This window comes from Cryptotermes secundus, unplaced genomic scaffold (genome assembly GCF_002891405.2).
Source record: "Cryptotermes secundus unplaced genomic scaffold, Csec_1.0 scaffold763, whole genome shotgun sequence".
NCBI classification, from domain to species: Eukaryota; Metazoa; Arthropoda; class Insecta; order Blattodea; family Kalotermitidae; genus Cryptotermes; species Cryptotermes secundus.
The window spans coordinates 77,574-98,204 of record NW_019724754.1 but is presented as its reverse complement, the minus strand read 5'-3'; the positions used below and the strand labels follow the sequence as shown (position 1 = coordinate 98,204).

Here is a 20,631-nt window from a genome sequence, read left to right as displayed (position 1 = left end):
CAGTATGATCTCATATTATCATTATCATGTCTACAGATTAAGATTTTTCATCTGTTCAGGTTCCAAGTGAACTTCGTAAGATTGTGTGGAGATATTTGTGGGATTTTTTAAAAACTGTCAGTAGTTAGACGGTATAGTGTCCGATGGGAAGATGGTAAATCGGTTATAAATTGGAAAGGATTTGGAAGGAGGTAGTTATGGTCTAATCAAGATGATACCCTAGCATTTGTCGGTAGGAACTGAGGAAAACTACAAAAGCCATCAGTCATGATAACCAGTGTCCTGGCTGAGACTTAAATATAGCATCTCCTGATTACAAGTCTCGACTCTTACTGCGAGACCAACCTCTTCAGTTTTAAAATTTAATTTTAGGGTAGCTCAGTTGGTACAGTGATACGCTATGGGTTGAACAGCCTGGGTTCGATTCCCAGCAAGGGCAAAAATTTTCTTCACAGCATCCAGACCTACTATGGGGCCCTCCCAACCTCCTATCCAATAGGTACCAGGGGACCATTTTCCCCAGGGTTAGAGTGGCCTGCATATGAAGCTTACCACTCACCTCCATCTAGTGCCTAGGTCAAGAATGGTGGAACTGTACCTCCACTTCCCCATATATCTTCATGGCACTGTGTTTAGTTAATTAAGCAGATGGATATTTCTACCTTTTATCTTACTTTGAAACTGTGTAAAGCATGTTTATAATAAATTCTGGGAGAATTCCTGATACCTACATTTCTTCATCTGTTTCATTCCATATAATGTGATTATCAAGAACCATAAGTTAAGAATTACACAGTTTAGTGATTTATTCTGTCTGTAAATATTAGGAGATGCACTGGGACAATTAAGCAGGAATTGGAAGGGCTGCACATGGGGTAAGTTTGGGAGATTGGAGGTAATTGCAATAGGAAGGTATGAATAAGAGGATGGAAAAGATCTGTTGATGTAGAAAAGCAAAATATGAGGCTATGATGAGAGAGAAAGAAGCTCACCAACATTGCAGAGCAGTTTAATGAACAATTGGGAGAAGGAGGAATATATGAAACTGTGCACATGTGAAGCCAGGAGAGGAATAATATGGTGGAAAGTAGGAGTCTGGAGACTGGAAGGAGGCTAGTGGGAATAACAAACAGGGTATTTGCCCCACATGTAGCACAGAAGAAGGCTGAAGCCTTTTGCTGAGCTGTGAAGGAACAAAGATTTGGAGAGACCAGATTCTGAACAAGAGGTTTAGAAATGTGAATGCCCAAACAGGTGTTAGGAGGATAGCAGGATGAAAGAATAAGGAGAAATGGGATAGGATGTAAGAAAGAATGGGCATCAAGTAGCAATAAATGTAGACAAGGATTAATCGGTGTGAGTGCCAGTGGGATATGTGGAATTAAAATGTTAATGTATAATAGATGGGGTATGTGCTACAGGAATTGTAATTTAATTGGGATGATAAAATGTAGAACTGGGGAGTCAAACTCTGCTACCACAAAATTTAATTTTTAACAGGACTAATGGAGTATAAATATAAGCATTTCTGTCTATAATTTCCACTAGAACGGAATTTGTGTTAAATGTGGCAGATAATTACTTACTTACTCATGGAGCTGAGCCCTTCTGGAGGTGCCACCAATTCTGCAGCTACTCAAGAATTTTCCAGCATTTTAAGGAACCTGAAGGTTCATTACCGTGTACACAAGAGTCCTCCACTGGTCCCTATCCTGAGCCAGATCTATCCAATCCATACCATTCCATCCTATCTCTCTAAGATCCATTTTAATATTGTCCACCCCCCTACGCCTTGGTCTTCCCTGTGGTCTCTTTCCCACTGGCTTTCCCAACAATATCCTATACACATTACTCGTCTCCCCCATTTGTGCTACATGACCTGCCAACCTCATCCTCCTTGACTTGATCATTCTAATTATACTTGGAGCAGAGTACAAATTATGAAGCTCCTCACTATGCAATTTTCTCCAGTCTCCTATCACTTCATCTCTCTTCAGTCCAAATAGTCTCCTCAACACCCTGTACTCAAACACCCTCAGTCTATGTTCCTCCCTTAGTGTCAGAGACCAAGTTTCACACCCATATAGAACCACAGGCAAAATTATAGTTTTGTATATTCTAATTTTTATGTTTTTGGACAACAGACGAGAAGACAAAAGGTTCTGGACTGAGCAGATATGACCTCTGAAACTTTGTATGGTCTTCATAGTGAGATAGTCTCAGAAGCAGGAGCCCCATGATCTGTAGGGTTTACAAGATGTTATTAGCTTGATCAGCTGAAGGAGAATGGGATGGGGTAGCATGCAGCATGCATGGGGAGTGATCAGTGCTTGCAGAATTTTTACTGAAATGCCTGAGGAGGAAATATACCGCTTACAAGATGTAGGCATAGATGATAGGATAATACTGTCACAACTTACGGGTGTGTGACTATAGATGGGCTTTGGATTGGTGAACGGATTTATTGACCACTCGGAACTACACTTTACAGATCACTGACACACACAGGCTATATCATCAGCCTGTCACAGTCTCCACTAGCCGTTTCCTGGCAATAGCTTCTACTGAAGGAGATTCTTCAGCTTCCCACACTCAGGCCCTCTTGTCACAGCCGTCCATGCCGAACTCTTGTTAACTGACAACTCGACTAACTGGGTCCCAGGCTGGCGGTCATTTCACAGCAACCTCATAGTCTTCTCTTCACAGGCTGACTTTCAGCTGAACTGACAACTGAACTCCCCCACTCACCAACCAACAGCTTCATTTCACTTCACTCAACTGAACTTCTGACAACTCCTCTCTAACAACTAACTTGTTTCTTTCAAACTGTCCTGCTTATAACATCTCAGCATGGACCACATAGAAATTACCGTTCTTCTGTTGTCGTGTTGGTGTCTGTTGCTGCAGAAACATGTTTACCAAACCACTGCTTAGAAACGGGTTGCATAACCCCATTCTTCTATTGTTGTGGGCATTACCTTGCAATAGCTGCTGTTTACAGAGTCGCTATTTATCAGTGGATCTATACACCAGGATATTTAAATTAATCTAAGGGAAACTAGATTGGAGGGTGTGGAATGGATACTTTTGACTGTGCCTAGCATCCTGCACACATGGTACTGAACTTTCAGTTTCCATAAAAGCGGGGAATTTCTTGACCAGTTGAGTGACTGTTGTGTCCTGAAGGTGTCTGCTCTGTGGATTTAAGTGTACAGCCTGAAATATTTCAACCACAGTCATAATTTACAATCAAGGTGTGTTCATAAAGGAAAGTGATCAGAATATATTTTCTATGTTTAATTTGACTAATCCTTAGTTAATTTCATGTGAGATCCATGGTGAACAAAGTAGCACTGGAGTAGAATTTTGTTCAAATTTATTTGAATTTTCCTCTGGTAATCATCATCCCGCCATTGCCCCATGACCATTTATCACCATCACCTCTGACATGTGATAGCTAGAACCAGGCAGCACATTATCATATCCTTGGTTTTATAGTTCCCATTATCATCTCTGACGCAACACTTTACAGATTGCAGAGTAAGGAAATTAAGTTTTGAGCTTATTATAGTAAGTGTTTTATAATGGCTGGTAGAGTGCTCTGTGTTCACTGCCAGACCAGAAGACATACAAATGATGTGAACGTTCCTTACCTTGCGTATCACGTGTTGCAGGTAACACATGCAGTGTGAACATTGACGAGTGTGCATCGGGACCATGCCAGAATGGAGGCATCTGCATTGATCATGTGCATGGCTACAAATGCAACTGTAGCGAGGACTTTATGGGCGACAACTGCGAGCTTGAGTATGATGTGTGTGGACTTCTTCCATGCAGGAACAACGGCACTTGCATAAGCATCCACAATAAACGTGACTATCAGTGCCGCTGCCTCTCAGGTAGAGCTTGTTCAGAAAATGGGTCACAAGACGTACTGCATGTGTAAAGGTAAAGCTGTCCTTGACCTAAATTCGTTAAGCACTCTGCCATGAAGACAGAAGGTATAGCTCCACCTTTCTTGCCCTCAGCACTAGAGGGAAGTGGGTGGTCGAATTCATGCCCCTGCCACTTCCCCCCCCCCCCAGGAAAGAGTCCCTGATACCCATTGGATAAGATGCTGGGTGGGTCACAGAGTCAGTATAGATGCTGTGCAGAAGATAAAAATCTTGCATTAAGGGGGATTGAACCTGGGGCATCTTGCCCTTAGCTGTCACTATACCAACTGAGTTAACCTGACTCTCCATGTGTTTGTGGTTTCATGTTATTCTTACTTTTTAAAGAAGCCTTTGGCTTTCTCTTTTGTTTGGCCAGAATAGCTCAGTTGGTATAGTAGCAGGCTATGGATTTGGTGGCCAAGGTTCAGTTCTCAGCATGGAAGATTTTTCTCTCCTCCATAGTGTCCAGGCTGGTTGTGTGGGCCAAACTTTTATGCAGGGGGTACTGGGGCTCTTTCTCTGGGAGGAATGTGGCATGGGCATGAAGCTGACCACAAACATACATCTAGTGCTGAGATCAAGAATGGTGGAGGTATACCTCCACTCCTCCATGCATCTTCCTAGTGTGGTGCTTAATCAATTAAGAGCAGGGACACCTTTACCACTACCTTTTTAGTATGTAACTCTTTACTAGGGAATTTAAGGTTCTCACAGTGGCAATTATAGTCATGATTTTGTAAGAGACCAGTGTTTCAGAACAATTTGTTACCTCCATCTTCAGGATAAATGGTCTTCTGCAACAATGATATCTATCTACCAAGCTACACAGCATGACATCCCAGAAGACTATGATCTTAAGTTTCCAGAATTTGACTTTTATTTGGTTCTTCCCTTGCCTGTTGTGGATACGGATAGAGACTGTTACTCATCAGGTGCATATAGGGTACATATCTGTGACATTCCCCATTTGCAACTCTTTTTTTGTCATATTATGCTGATTTACAGTGCATTTTCAGTTATTTGCTCTTTCAGTGTTGTCATGTTTTGTTTATCCGGTAGGATTTGAAGGTGCTAACTGTGAGGTAAACATTGATGACTGTGTCCAAGCAAGCTGTCCAGACAACAAAGTATGTATCGATGGAGTGAATGACTATGATTGCCGCTGTCGGCAGGGTTTCACAGGTGATAATTGTACCACAAGTATTGACTTTTGTGAGGATAACCCTTGTCAGAATAATGCCACCTGTGCCAACACTTACGGCAACTACACGTGCATCTGTCCAGTTGGCATCAGTGGTGAGTCATCACTATGTATTTCATCAGAAGGGCTGTGAATTAATGTCTCTTCATCTGGCTCATTCATTCAGTCACAAAGCAAGCATTCTACACTGCTAATTCCAGAGCCCACAATTGGACACGATCCTGAGCCAGTTCCATCCACCTCCCATCCTCACAACCTGTTTCCGTAAGATCCATCTGACCAATTAACTAACTCTCCGGTAGCAGAACCTGAAGGTTCAACGCTGCTAATGCCAAAGCCCATCACTGGACACGATCCCAGTTCCACCCACCTCACATCCTCACAGCCTGTTACCCTAAGATCCATCTTACTAATTAACTGACTCTCTGGCAACAGAGCCTGAAGGTATTGAAAAATATAAAATACACATTTCAAGAAATTCTTATAAATGAGCATTTTTCATGAAAATGGCAACAAAGAGCCTATTGCAGACATGATTAGAATGATCAAATCAAGGAGGATGAAATTGGCAGAGTACATATCACGCATGGGAGAAAAGAGGAATGCATGCAAGGTTTTGGTGGGAAAGCCAGAAGGAAAAAGACCACTAGGAAGACCTAGATATACTCGTAGGTGGAAGGATAATATTAAAGTTGATTGTAGAGAAATAGTATGAGGTGGTATGGGCAGGATTCATCTGGCTCAGGATAGGGACCAGTAATGGGCTGTCATGAACACAGTAATGAAACTTTGGGTTGCTAAGTTGTTGAGAAACTTGTGAGGAGTAGCTGAACGACTGTTGGCTTCTCAAGAACGACTTACTTAGCTCCATTTAGTTAGTTACTTGCATGCTTCGCTGTGTCAGCATACTGTGTTCCTATAGTGTTGCACAGCACCATGATAGTTTTATTGTATAGAGAGGTAGTTAGATGTGACATCACATAGTTTGGTTGATAGGTACCACTGTTTCAGGCAAACGTACTTTCACGTCTTCCATGAAGATCTAGGAAACTGATTTCTCTGATGCACTGGTACATGTGTGGTCCATTTAAAAGTTTCGGAACTTTTGAAATAGCACACCAAATCGACATCTTGGCAAGCCATGCTGCCTAGCAGTGTGCTTTTTGATTATCATCCTTTTTTCCATATCATCCTGCTATGATTAGTCATCACCCTAGAGCTCTTTGTTCACGTGCATGTAGTGTGTATCTTACGATATTCGAGGTGGCTGATATTCATGAGCAGTGTATTAACATTAAATTTTGCTTCAAACTAAAGAAAACGTTTACAGAGATTTGTGAAATGATGAAAAACATTTATGGTGATCAATGCATGAGCTATACATATTGTTATGAATGGTTTAAGCAAATTAAAGACGATCGGAAGTCAACACACCTCGAGCCGGGTTTGGGACAGCCCTCAACGTCATGTGACAATGCTTATGTTGCACAAGTTCGTGAAACCGTTCATTCTAATCATCGTTTAACAGCGCAGGAAATAGCAGAAGAGTGCAACATATCGATAGGATCAAGTCATGACGTTATTATGACAAAATTAGAAATGCATTTGGTAGTTTCAGAGTTTGTACCATGACTTCTGACACAGGATAAAGAGAGACAGTCACATTGCCAACTGTCAGGAAGTTTTGGATTGCGTTAGCAATTATGAATACTTTCAGAAAAGAATTATAACCAACGATGAAACATGGGATTATGAATACAATATGGAAACGAAAAAGGCGTCTTCACAATTGGTTGGAAAAAATTCGCCAAGACCGAAAAATGCATGGCAGGTCAGGTCAAACTTGAAAGTCGTGTTGACTTTTTTTTTTTACATTGATCATGTTGTACATCATGAATTCTAATGTCAGGAACAAACAGTGAATCGCTGGTATTATCTCAAAGTGCTGAAACGTCTAAGAGAAAATAACCTCAGTTGCTGAGAAACAACTCCTAGTTCCTCCATCATGACAATGCACCAGGTCATGCATTACTATTGATTCGTGATTTTTTGACCAACACGAACACAACTGTGTTTCCTCAGGCACCCTACTCACCTGACCAGGCTCTGGCAGACTTTTTCTTATTTCCCACACTGAAATCCATTTTGAGAAGATGACAATTTCAAACGATTCAAGAGATTATGAAAAATTCACAGATGGAGCTACATGCATTTCTGAAAAAGGCATACCAGGTCTGTTTCAAGAATTGTCAGTGGCATTAGGAATCATGCATCAATACAGGAGGCGAATACGTTGAAGATGATAAGACTCACTCGTTTGCAGGCATGTAAAAAAAAATTATAAAAGAATAGTTCCAAAACTTTATGAACAGACCATGTATTTTCCAAACAGTATGGTGTCACACCCCAGGAGACTGCAGTTGTCACTCTTCTGGCTAGCATTTGGGTTGAAGTATTTGAAGTGGAGGAGGTGTCATGTATTCACTACAGAAATTACTGTTTTTTTTTTTTAAGTTATTTTCATGTTTATGACTGTTTCAGGTCGAGACTGTGAACATGACATTGATGAATGTTCGAAATCACCAGAACCATGCAACAATGGCATATGTGTCAATAGTGTGGGTATGTATTATTGAAAGAAATATTAAGCTGGATCTCAGAGAGATAGGATGGGGTAGTATGGACTCAGGATAGGAACCAGTGTCAGGCTCTAGTGAACAGGGTACTGAACCTTTGGGTTCCATTAAATTCTGTGAAATTCTTGACTAGCTGAGTGACTGGCAGTTTCTCAAGAAGGATTCAAATCCATGGTATTTCTTTTTATTTGCTAAGTGGGGGGTGGAGTTCAGCTGGGTCCAATCTGCACAGCGGCCACTGATTGACCTGTTGTACCTGCCCCGGGTGATTATGATGATGGACAATTTGGTGGAATGAAGATTGGTAGGGGAAACCAAAGTACTCAGAGAAAACCCACCCCAGCGCCACTTTATCCACCATAAATCCCACTTGACCAGACCCCGGGATCGAACCCGGGCCGCCGAAGTCGGAAGCCAGCAACTAACCGCTTGAGCTATGGCGCGGCTGCAACTCCATGGGATTAGTTACACGTTATTGAAAGAAGCAGCTGGACAACATGGAAGTATGGGTTCATGCAAACATTTTCCTGTGTGCAAAGTCATTTGGATACCTTACATAGGGAATTGCCATCATAAATATTGCATTCTAAATTCCAACTGCCTACAGGAAGCTACCTCTGTTTCTGCAGTCCTGGGTTCACTGGTGACCACTGTGACTTAGACATTGATGAGTGCTTGTCACAGCCTTGCCGAAACAATGCCACATGTGAGAACAGAATAAACAGCTACCATTGTGTCTGCACACCTGGTTTCACAGGCAAGTATCTTCTGCTTTTTCTCTCTTCCTGTTTAGCTATGTCTTATATGAGATTTGAGGTTCTCCCAAGAGTGAATATTAAGATATTGTAACGTGTTTCGTTACTGAATATGCTGTAGAGATCGTTAATTGGTTTATTGAACAATCTACAACTATCGGCTACAATTAATTATCACAAAGTTACGGGTTTCTACAGTTTACAAACCCTACAACAAAATCTCTTAACACTGTCTTCAAGAGTCTTCCAGTATTAATAACGCGGGAGCTATACAAGTCTCCCTGAATTACACACTCCGAATATAACTGGTGATCACTGGTTATCGCACACGCGGCTGTTATGTTTCAACTCGGCGACTGTTACTTTATAACTGACTGTGAATAGCCTTCGCTGCTTCTTAAGTAGCCTCGATCGGACAATTGTTGCCTGGTGCCATGTTGCTAGCCACGCTGTCCGGAGTTGTTAACGGCTGCCTAGTAACCGCGATATCCCTCGGTGACGTCACCGCGTTGACTTGCGTTGCCTAGCGACCAGGATGCTAGGACTCGGCTAACATCGGCTCGCTTCGGCTTCGCTCGGCGCATCACGGCGGGCGGAGGGTGGGGGGGGGAGGGGCATCATTCAGAGCTCAACATGTCACAATATGATATCCTGGAATGTGATACATTCTGATAGACAGGTGTCAGTGTTTCGAAGGAATATGCTGCATCCATCTTCACAGTCCAAAAGAACACAATCTGTATTTCTGTTTTGTACAACTTACTATTCCTGAACAATATTTCCTCATTAGTTAGTTACCATCTTCCGCATAATAGTTATATTCCATTTCGTAACATTCTAATAAAATACGTTTCACATCTTCCTCCGTTATTTTACTGATGAGTGTTTTATCTTTAGGGAAGGACTGTGGCATCGATATTAACGAATGTGCATCAGTTCCATGTAAGAATGGAGCAACATGCATCGATGATATTGCTGCCTTCAGGTGTGTGTGCCCTCCAGGTCTCACAGGCACTCTCTGTGAGATTGACATCGATGACTGTGAGGTAAGAACCCCAACCAAACAATAGTTATTTTCTGTTTTATCTTTCCTACTGAATGAGATTTGAGTTCCACACAGCAATGAATATTAAGGTTACAGTGTTCTGGGATGTTAAATCATACTCATCTGCATTGTAGAAGTGTGTTCTGAAGATGGAAGTAGCCGGTTCTCCAAAATATTTGTACATATCTACTGAAGTATGCTGTGACACATACCAGAAGACTAATGTCATAATATTCATCATTGTGAGAACATCGATATATTATTTCTTGTGCTAATGTAACACCCATTGAGATATAAACAGGAAGTCTCATCATTTCTTATATAAGTTCTGTACTTCTCCTGCTTTCTGCCATATTCCTTTCCATTCTTACATCTTACTGAGTGATACATTGTGACTGATGTTTAACACCATCTCCCACTAATAACAAGCACAAATAATCAATCATAAGCTGTGTCCTTTATATAGTATCCTACATTTCACATAAGGAGTTGGGGTAGCTCAGTTGGTGTAGTGAGGGACTATGGGCTGAATATCCAGGGTTTGATTCCTGGCAAGGGTAAGATTTTTCTCTTCCCCGTAGCATCCAGACCAGCTCTGGGACTCACCCAGCTGCCTGTCTGGGTGGGTGGGGGGATTTCCATGGGGATAAAGCAGCCAGGGCCTCCTTCTAGTGCCGAAGTCAAGAATGGTGGAGCTATACCTTCACTCCCTCACATATCTTCAGGGCATAGTGCTTAATTAATTAAGCATGGGGATGACAACTTCTTCTCGTTTTAGTGCTTCACATATCCACTTCTAAATATTATCAATACTTAACAGAACAGATACAATACCTTGAAAGAAATGCCACTAATTTCTGTGTGACCTGCTACATAACTTACTTTAATACATTGTGTCAGCACTTCACACTTCATCCCTCTGGAGTTTGAAATTACATAATTTCAGAGTTTGCTTTGCACTATCACATTTCTTTTCATACATACATGAAATGTGTGTGAAGATCATTGCAAAGAAAGTGCAATCAATATGGGATTTAAAATATTTATTGGCCTTCCTCTTGAATTGAAAAGCATTGAATATTTTAATGTTTTTAAGAGGAAACTAAAAAATTGTTTGATGTGCAGAGCTTTCTGTTCTCTTCAAGAGTTTTTCAATTAATGTTGAATTGATGACTAGTTTGTTAATTCTCTTTTAGTTTGCAGTTTATATATTGTGTTTACATGTTTTATATTACTGATATTTTTCTTTTGGTGTTGTGTATCTTTTATTGTTACATACCTTATAACAGTCGTTATATCATCGTGACAGATCATTGTGTAATTTTTATGAGACTTTGACATGTGATGTATTCGCTGTTATTTCTTGACATGTCCAGTTGTATTCACTTCAGTTATGGATGAAAATAAAGATACAAGATTTCAGCAGCAAGTTATGGATCTGAGTACCAGCTAAGAGTGTGAGTTCCCATTTGTCTATGCTTTATAATTCTGTTTCCAGCCCTTGCCATGCCATAATGATGGCGTGTGTGTCGATGGAATCAACAGCTTTCTGTGTAACTGCTCAGACACTGGCTACGAAGGTTACCTCTGCGAGAAAAACATTGATGACTGTCTCACTGCCCCATGCACCAATGGAGCTGAGTGTCATGATGGTATTAAGGACTACAATTGCAGCTGTTTTGAAGGTTATGCAGGTGTGTAACAAAGACTTATCTGCACAAATGAGACCAATGTTTTTGCTGATTATATACTACAGAGTCTTCTTGCAGTGGCTAATACTTAATTTGGTATCCAAGCCTACGTACTCGTTATATATTTGTTTCTTCTCTTTCATTGGTCTCTTTTGATAATCTTCCTCACTTTACCTCTCCATCTTATTCTTTCCAAAGGTTGTTTATTTGACATCTTCATTCTTGAAGCTGTCAAACAAATACTGCTGTTAAGAAAGCAGTCTTCTGGGATTTGGCACCGTGTATATGTGGTGTTAACCGATGTTTCGGAGGAACGTATCGCCCCCATCTTCAGGGTTGAAGAAAAAGTTTAAGAAATCTGCAAGCGACAACACCGTGAGAAACGGTAAAGCAGTCTGCTTTACCGTTTCTCACGGTGTTGTCGCTTGCAGATTTCTTAAACTTTTTCTTCAACCCTGAAGATGGGGGCGATACGTTCCTCCGAAACATCGGTTAACACCACATATACACGGTGCCAAATCCCAGAAGACTGCTTTCTTCATAGTCACCGCCGTGAAAGCCTCAAATCTTACAAATACTGCTGTTATCCACATGTAACACATTCCTAGGCCTCTGTGTCCTTAATGTTACTGACCTCACTTTAGTATTTCTTCAGTGCTATGACATGATGACCTTAAAGCATTTCTGGACACATCTTGAATGTAAGCCAGTGATTAATTACTGGTGTGAAAAGTGTTTCAAACAGTAGTTCCAGAGAAAAATGAAACAAACCTTGTATTGTGCCTGATGCACTTTTCCATGAACTTTTGTTGTTTGGGGGAGGGAGAGAAAGTGAGCAAATGTGGGATTGTTAAATTACGCATATATTTTATAACTTCTTCAATTTAATTTTGTCTGTTTCTTCCAGGCAAGAATTGTGAAATTGACATTGACGAGTGTGAGAGCTCACCATGTCAGTATGGAGGCACCTGTCTGGAACGTTCAAATCAGTCTTTATACCGACCGGCAGGCTCCCAGCCTGCTCTTTTCCCTGAGAAATTCAACTACATGTCTGCCAGTGGGTAAGTCATGTCTATTTGTCCATGGAGCCAAACTTTTTTGAACCTCATATAATGTGAGCAGTAAATTTATGTAACTGTTTGTGTTTCAGGTATAAGTGTGTTTGTGTACCAGGAATTACTGGTGAGAATTGTGAGATCAATGTGAATGAGTGTGACCCAGAACCTTGCATCCATGGGTCCTGCAAGGACGTCATTGGAAGCTATGAGTGTGAGTGTGAAGATGGATACGAAGGAACCCAGTGCGAAATAGAGATTGACGAATGTGAACGCTACACCCCATGTGTTCATGGCACATGCTCAGACCGGAAAGCAAACTATTACTGTGATTGTGAGCCAAAGTATGGTGGGAAGAACTGCTCAGTGGAACTGACAGGATGCTTGGATGGGCCCTGCCTCAACAATGGTACCTGTAAGCCCTATCTCGAGAACGAAACTAACCAAAAGTACAACTGTTCATGTCCAAATGGTTTCCATGGACAGAATTGTACTGAGGTATGTAAATGGTTTGTGATAGGTTCATTACTGTATATCAATTAGTACAAATTCTTCAAAGGAAATATTTCTGTTTAACTATCCTTTCACTTCTTGTACGTTTGCCATGTCCCAGTTTATGGTTAACTTTCTGCTGCCACTTCCTGAGCCATGTACATGCAGTCACAGGACCAACATCCAGCCAAATTAGAAAGTTTTTATTGCTTGCAATTTTGAACATGTTACAATCATCGTCATTTATTTTTATTTATTTTCTTAGGTGGAAGAACTTATTATGTAAGTACAGATTTTGTCTAAGTTAAATCTGTTGGACACGACATCAAAGTTTTACACCATTTCTGGTTCTTTTTTCAGTTATTGACTTATTACAAGTATTTCACACATAATGTGTGTGTGTGTGTGTGTTGTGATCTGTCTCCATAACAACTTCCAAGTGCGTAGCAATGCATTGGTTCCTTAGTTATCCCCCGTTTAATGAAAACTAAATGAAGATCTAAAACAGTGACAGTTTTGTTGTTTTACATTATACAATAAAATTACCTCAACAGAATGATTATTAGTATGAGTATGAGGGGTGATCCATAAAAACTGGCTCTTGCACCGCAACCTTCAATGATGTATTGTGCTTCCCCTTTTACCTTAACAGAAGCTGTAAGATCTGTTACCATGGATCATTTCAGGGCTATATGTTAAGTGTTAATAGTGGCACTCTGACCTCCTCAGTTGGTGTGTCCACTGTGTTATTACTGTTTGCTAGAAATTAGGAAGTATAAGGTTAGAGTGACCTCCATGTTTTAACTTTTAATTATTTCAAACGTTGAGGTGACACAAAAACAGGCACACATATCTACTCACCTCATAAGCCTATTTCTGGTTCTTAAGGAAGGAAAGGAGGCTAACCAGGAACTATTTCTTGTCACCTAATAATCAGAAGAGAGACAGAAAAACAGAAAAAGTTATAGAGGTGAAAGCCTTTTGTATATGAAACTTAGCAGATTTTGTAAATTATTTTCACTGAATTGTTTCATATTTGGTCCGTTACACTATCAATCACAAATTGTCAATGAATAATCCGTCAAGTGTAACAACGTTCTTAGGTCACTTATTTATTTCGCTCGCCTTACATGTTTCGGTTCAAAAGTGCCTCTGATGATGGTTCTTTTGAACCGAAACATGTAAGGCGAGCGAAATAAATAAGTGACCTAAGAACGTTGTTACACTCGACGGATTATTCATTGACAATTTATTTTCACTGAGTTAATCACAGTTATATGTTGCAGTCTTCTTTCAGGTTTTGAGATTCTGGCTTACAAAGAGATCAAAGCCCGTGGTTTGTTGCGATACTGACATGAATTCTGGTTTTGTAGGTGACCACAATGTCCCTTAATGGCTCATCCTTAATTCTGGTCAACACGACCCGTGAGGAGGGCTATGATATTCAGTTTCGATTCAAGACCACTCTCTCGAATGGGTTGCTTGCCATTGGAAAGGGTTCAACATTCTACATTCTTGAGCTAGTTCATGGGAAGCTCAATCTGCACTCAAGCCTGCTCAATAAGTGGGAAGGTGTATTCATCGGCTCAAAACTGAGTGACAGCAACTGGCAGAAGGTGGGTCTGCTATCTCACTTCTAACGCTTTCACTGTCACAGAATGGATCTGTGAATCTGAGTGACTTACAGCATGGTATATTTGGTTACCAGTTGGATTGAAAGGCTTCTTGCACCTCTCCTGCTGCATGTTTTTTTTTCGTGAGCACTACAGCCCCAGTGGGCCTAGGCCTACCTCCATGAACTTCTCCATTCACTTCGGTTTTTCTAGATCTTACACATTCGGTAGGATTCCTTGGGCGGTTGATCAGCTTGTCGCAAGGCCTCTACCTGTACACAAGCAAAGAAAAACGCACACACACAAACTAAACGTCCATGCCCTGAGTGGGATTCGAACCCACGATCCTGGTTTCCAAGTGAGTGAAGACAGTACATTCCTTAGACTGCTCGGCTACCGTGACCAGCTCCTGCTGCATATACTACACATAATTCTAGCAGTAGATGCTGACATCTTTTGGCTAAAGTTGTTACATTGTTAGTTTCAAATCTCAGTCAACAGGTAATGCTAATCCTCCCTCCCCAAAACTATCATGTTGTACAACATGAAAGGGTAAAACACCCTCAGTCACCCCACTATTCCCATCATTTAACAGACAATCCACATTACAAAGCATACACATACATACATTAAACCACAGCCACTTCATCCCACTTTACTTATTTTAATACTTACCATCGTGACATTAAACAAGACCAGTGTGAAACTGCAGACAACCTCAGTTTCAGATTACAGGTTTTTTGCAATTTAATATTTCATTTTAGAGCATACCTTTAATGTCATAAATGGATTCACTTTAGTTTGTAATTCAGTGATATTGTAATTTATTTATGAACAACCTGATGATGATCTGTATGATCATGTAGAGGCCAAGAATAACAGGAACTGGTGATATTGAGCTGTTATTTCTTATTTGACTATATTAACAATTTGTTGTATAGGTTGCCACCTTGTGATAAAGTGATACTGCCATGAGGTTTGAAAGGGTGGTCTTCATCTGCTTGCTCTTGATGTATCACCACTTAGTGCATTAGAGACAGAAACCAATGAGTCAGTGATACATCAGTGCAACAGGATGCTCAAGTATAATATTGTGAAGTGGATGGCGTAGCGGGAGGTGGGGGTCGCGTGAACTCTGTGATCTCGCGAGTGACGTCACATACCCCCACTCCGTCCATCAGTGTGCAATGCTCAGTAGACACCCCTTTCCCCGCGGTGACGTGGCAACCATTGCCGCAATGATGTAATACAGGATGCCGCGGTTGCTATGCAGCAGGAAACAACTGCTGACAGCGTTGCTAGGCTATCGGCAAACACGGCGTCAGACAACAGCGGTACCTATCACGTAACTGTTTTCTGTCTTGTCTGTGCCGAGGCTAAATAAGGAGCAGCGAACACTATTTGCAGTTAGTTACGAGTTAGCCAGGGAGTTAGTAGTTAGTAGTGTGTGAGCCGGAGCGACACAGTGCGGATCAAGCCATCGCCAGAGACGGTTGAAATGTAGCAGCAGTCGCGGGAAGAAGACCCGAATGCATGGTTGGAAGATTTGATATGATAATCTGTGATAGTGCGCGATAACTGAGAAGTAAGGCAGTGAAGACTTATTGTGTGACTTAAGGACTCTGTGTGTGCTATAGTACAGTTATACTGGGAGAGACTTGTGTAGCTCCCGCGTTATAAATACGTAAAGACTACTGAAGACAGAGTGAATAAATTATTGTGCAGGGTTTATAAATTGTGAAAACCCGCAACTGTGTTATCAGTAATTGTAGTTACGATTTTTAGTTTGTTAAATAAACCAATTAACAATCTGAATGGCGTCTTCAGTGGCAAAACACGTGACAATATTATTGTACTTAGTGAATTACACAAATATTATGTAAGACATTCTTCATTTTCTGAGGTGCATTTGGAGATGACTCTGCTGCTGTCTTCTGTTCATTGGTTGTCATTATACTGGCAGATTGAAGCCTGTCTATTGCTATAATCAATTTTGCAGGTTTTTGTTGCGATCAACTCTTCACACCTAGTCCTGGCAGCAAATGAAGAGCAGACGATCTACCCGATCAACCTGAATGAGGCCACCAATGTATCCTATACAAGCTTTCCAACAACATACCTGGGAGGCACACTGCCATACCTGAGCGGCTTAACACATGGTCCAGCCTCATTCATAGGTTGTACCGAGGATGTTGTCATCAACGGTGAATGGGTTCTGCCTAACAAACACGTGAAAGAGGCGCCGTATGTGCCCATTACACTGATGGGTGTGGAGGTGGGGTGCCCACGTGAGGACCAATGCAAGCCAAACCCATGTCACAATGGTGGCACATGTACAGATCTCTGGAGGAACTTCACTTGTGCATGCGAGCGTCCATATCTTGGACACACCTGCCAGTACAGTGAGTGTTTTGTCTAGTCAGTATAGGGACCAGGCTGTTGTTTTGACTACTGAGGCATCAGGGTTTGATCCCAGCAAGAACCAAAGACTTTTCTCTTCTCCACAGAGATCACTCTACCTCTGAAGCTTACCCAGTTTGCTAGCCAGTCAGTACCAGGGGCTCTTTCTCTGAGCGTAATGTATGTGGTGCATTAATCTCACTAACCCACTTCTAACTAGTACCAAGACTAAGAAGCATGGAGCTATACCTCCATTCCCCCATATGTCTTAATGGCATGATGCTTAATTAAGCACAAGGGTATCTTTTACTTTTCTTATCAGGTAAAAGAGTAAAGATATATAGCTCTTTATTATATATTCTCTACATTCTTCTGTTGGAACACACTGTACCATAATTGGTTGAGGCACTATGCTTCAAGGTGGAACGTCGCAGGTTCAGTTCCCCATGGGGTCATTGCATTTTTCAGTTGACCTAATCCTTCCAGCTGCACTATGGCCCTGGGGTCAACTCAGCAGCTAAGAGAAATGAGTACCAGGAATCTTCATGGGTGGTAAAGGGTGGCTGGCGTGTAAGGCTGGCAATCTCACCACCATATGTAAGCTGATTGTCTAGAAAATGTGGGAGCCTCCTCATCTCACCATCCTATGGGCCTCTACAGCCTGTTACAGGGACAGCTTTTACACTCCTCTGTTACTTCATACCTTTCAGGTCAAAGGATTATAACATGTTAATGACTATTCATGGGTTTTGGATTCATTGAAGACTTATAACTCATAACTACAAGTAACTATAATAGTATCACTAATCTGCACACTTTACAAATCTCTATAATACACGTACGAGTCATTGCTAGATGGCGGCTCCCAACAGTGGATATTCCTCAGCTTCCATGCTCATGTCCTTACCAGCTGTCAGCTGTGTCCCAACACACAAGGTTTCTGCTGGATTTGCCTCACTGTAGCAAGTGACACTGACTTTTATGAAACTGAATATCCTTATCACTCATATCGCAGGGGTTAAAGGTGAAAATTATGATTCTTGTGGGATATGATTGTGTAGTTTGGTGGGTAGGTACCAAGATTTTGGAGGAACCTGCTGCTTGCTTCTTCAGGGTAGAAAGTAAGATGGAGGTAGCAAGTGCTTCCAAAGCATTGGTACCCGTCCACCAGTGTAGCTGATGTTACATCACATAATAAAGTAATCCTAATACAGTAAACCCTCACTAATCTGGTTACAGTTAATGCAGATCAAAAAAATGAAAAATTCTCTTTCCAGTTGAGTACGTACTTTAAAAGACCCATGGGGTTTAGGAGCAAGAGGGATTTGAGCAGGAGTACTTTCAGACTGTGTTCAGGGCAGCTGGAAACCACGCAATAAAATATCCAAGATTGGCTTGAGCTGGATGAAGGAGACCCTGCATTTCAGCTTCTGGCAGAGGAAGTGCAGTGTTAATTTTGTATTTATTTTCATCAGCACCACCTATATTATTAAATTTCCCATTTATTTGTTTATTTTTTTTATTCTTTGTCATTATGGCTGTGTTTTGCTTAATTAATCTGGATTAAGGCTTAATCCAGATGGCCTTTCCCCCCATTGAATCCAGATTAGTGATAGTTTACTGGTGCTAACTTCGCTGACAAGCAGTGGTCACTTGGTCGGTATAGTTTGCTTGTGGACTACAGGCCACAGAGTTTTACTGTATTCATGACTGTGAAATCCTCAAATAGTTAATTACATTAGTGAGGAGTAGTGTCATCTGTTCTTCATCTCGTTTTGCTCAGTATATATTGATCAGCTCCATCTCATGCACCCGTCAGACTAGGTTTCATGTTTTACTTGCTGTTGAGAGCATAGCCAGCTGCCAGATTGCTTTGTAACATTAACAAGATAATGGAGAATGTCAGTTTAATTCATAGGAAGAGTATGTTGTGCAAACTAAAATTGAAATATTTTTAATGATTTTTAATGGTTTCACAGACAAGGAAGGCACTGACTGTAGTGCTTATGCCATATGTTTCAGATTTGACAGCGGCAACGTTTGGCCATGAGAACATTACAGAGAGCCTTGTGACTGTGATGGTGAATGACAGAGCCCGTAGATCAATACGTAACGTTGTGGACATTTCAATGTTCATTCGGACCCGTCAGGAGGATGGCACAATCTTTTACTTGGGTTCATCATCAGGCATCGGCTCTGGTGAGGAGACCTTTATCCTTGCTCAGTTGGATGCTGGCGAACTGTTGGTGAAGATACAGTTCAGTGGCACACTGGAAAAATATACTGTGGGAGGTCAAAAGCTGGCTGATGGGTACAACCATCTTATACAGGTACTTCATCACCACTTGCAACAAGTCAAAACATTTTTTATATTACATTAATAATCCCACTGAACTGATTTTGATAAAATTTGGTATGAAGACTCTTCTGGGTTGTATTAAAGATACTGAAGACATGTTTTAAAGCAATACAATGGATGACTAAAGGCCAAATGATCACTGTATTCCAGGAGACTGTCATTGCTTCTCTGTATGCCCTCATGATGACCTAAATTAAGAAAAGGGACAATTTTAGATCTCTACTGTTACCACTTGGGAGCTGGGATAGCTCAGTCAGTATGGCGACTGGCTACGGGCTGGGTGACTGAGGGGTCAGAGTTCAAATCCCTGTAGGGTCAAGAATTTTAACTTCTCCATGTCATCTAGACCGGCTCTGGGGTCCACCCAACCTCCTATCCAATTGGTACCCGGGGCTCTTTCCCCAGGGGTAAAGCGGCCGGGGCATGAAGCTGATCACTCACCTCCAGCTAGTGCCATGGTCAAGAAAATGTGGATCTATACAGCCATTCCCCCATACGTCTTCATGGCATAGTGCTTAACCTTTATCGGACGAACGTCGTCATATGATGTCGTTAAAAGTAAGGGCAGCTGGCCGAACGTCATCATGATGTCACAGATTCCACGCATGTAAGGTTTTTTTTTTAATATTATATTAAAAATATAAATTGTTGTTCTATTTACATGATTTTTGGTCACCACCTTTATAAGGAGACAGCCTTCCTTCCTGCATGATCTAATGTAATCTAGCGACGTCATATGACGTTAAAAGTAAGGACAAATTGAAGAACGACATCATATGATGTTGCGCATTGCACGCGTGTAAAGATTTTTTTAAAATTAAATTTAAAATATAAATTGTTGTTCTATTTACATAACTTTTGGTCACAACCTTTATAAGGTGACAGCCTTCCCTCCTGCATGATCTAATGTAATCTACCGACGTCATATGGCCGAACGACCTCATATGATTTCGCATATTGTACGCGTGTAAAGATTTTTTAAAATTAAATTTAAAATTAAATTTTTGCTCTACTTACGTAATATATGTTCACCATCTTCATGAGGAGACAGCCTTCCCTCCTGCGTCATCTATGGTAATGTGGCCTTCGTATGATACTGCCGAAAACATTCCGAAATGCAGAGTCCGACGTCGCAGCTCACGCACTTCGTACGAACGCTAGACCGCTTCCCACGCGAAAAGCACACACAACACCTCAGTTGCGATTTGGAGGAAGCAGGCCAGTGATATCAAGCTGCAAGTGATATTTATCCCCGCAGCTACACCGGCATAATTATTCACATCTCTCCAGCCACACTGGTCTGGCGGTCCCCAAGTTGACGATGAAGGTGATGACCCTACGTCCGCGGATTCAGAACTCCTACTTTCATCACCCCTTTCAGAATCGGTTGAATAGCAGTCCGAATCTGTGTCATTGAACAGCTGTTTTTCACTTTCAGCACCTTCCATA

At 41.3% G+C, this 20,631-nt stretch overlaps 1 protein-coding gene across 3 annotated transcripts in view; it reads left to right on the top strand.

Annotated features, from left to right (window-relative positions):
• Positions 1–20,631, top strand: part of LOC111862948 (protein crumbs) — a 112,703-nt gene that overhangs the window by 62,060 nt on the left and 30,012 nt on the right. For all 3 annotated transcript variants that reach the window (XM_023848837.2, XM_023848838.2, XM_023848835.2), the window contains 11 exons: positions 3,675–3,899; positions 4,995–5,231; positions 7,678–7,758; positions 8,380–8,529; positions 9,425–9,573; positions 11,071–11,266; positions 12,171–12,324; positions 12,414–12,816; positions 14,184–14,426; positions 16,423–16,825; positions 18,846–19,153. In XM_023848837.2, the coding sequence (XP_023704605.1) occupies positions 3,675–3,899; positions 4,995–5,231; positions 7,678–7,758; positions 8,380–8,529; positions 9,425–9,573; positions 11,071–11,266; positions 12,171–12,324; positions 12,414–12,816; positions 14,184–14,426; positions 16,423–16,825; positions 18,846–19,153 (2,549 nt within the window). The remainder of the gene's footprint in view (positions 1–3,674; positions 3,900–4,994; positions 5,232–7,677; positions 7,759–8,379; positions 8,530–9,424; positions 9,574–11,070; positions 11,267–12,170; positions 12,325–12,413; positions 12,817–14,183; positions 14,427–16,422; positions 16,826–18,845; positions 19,154–20,631) is intronic.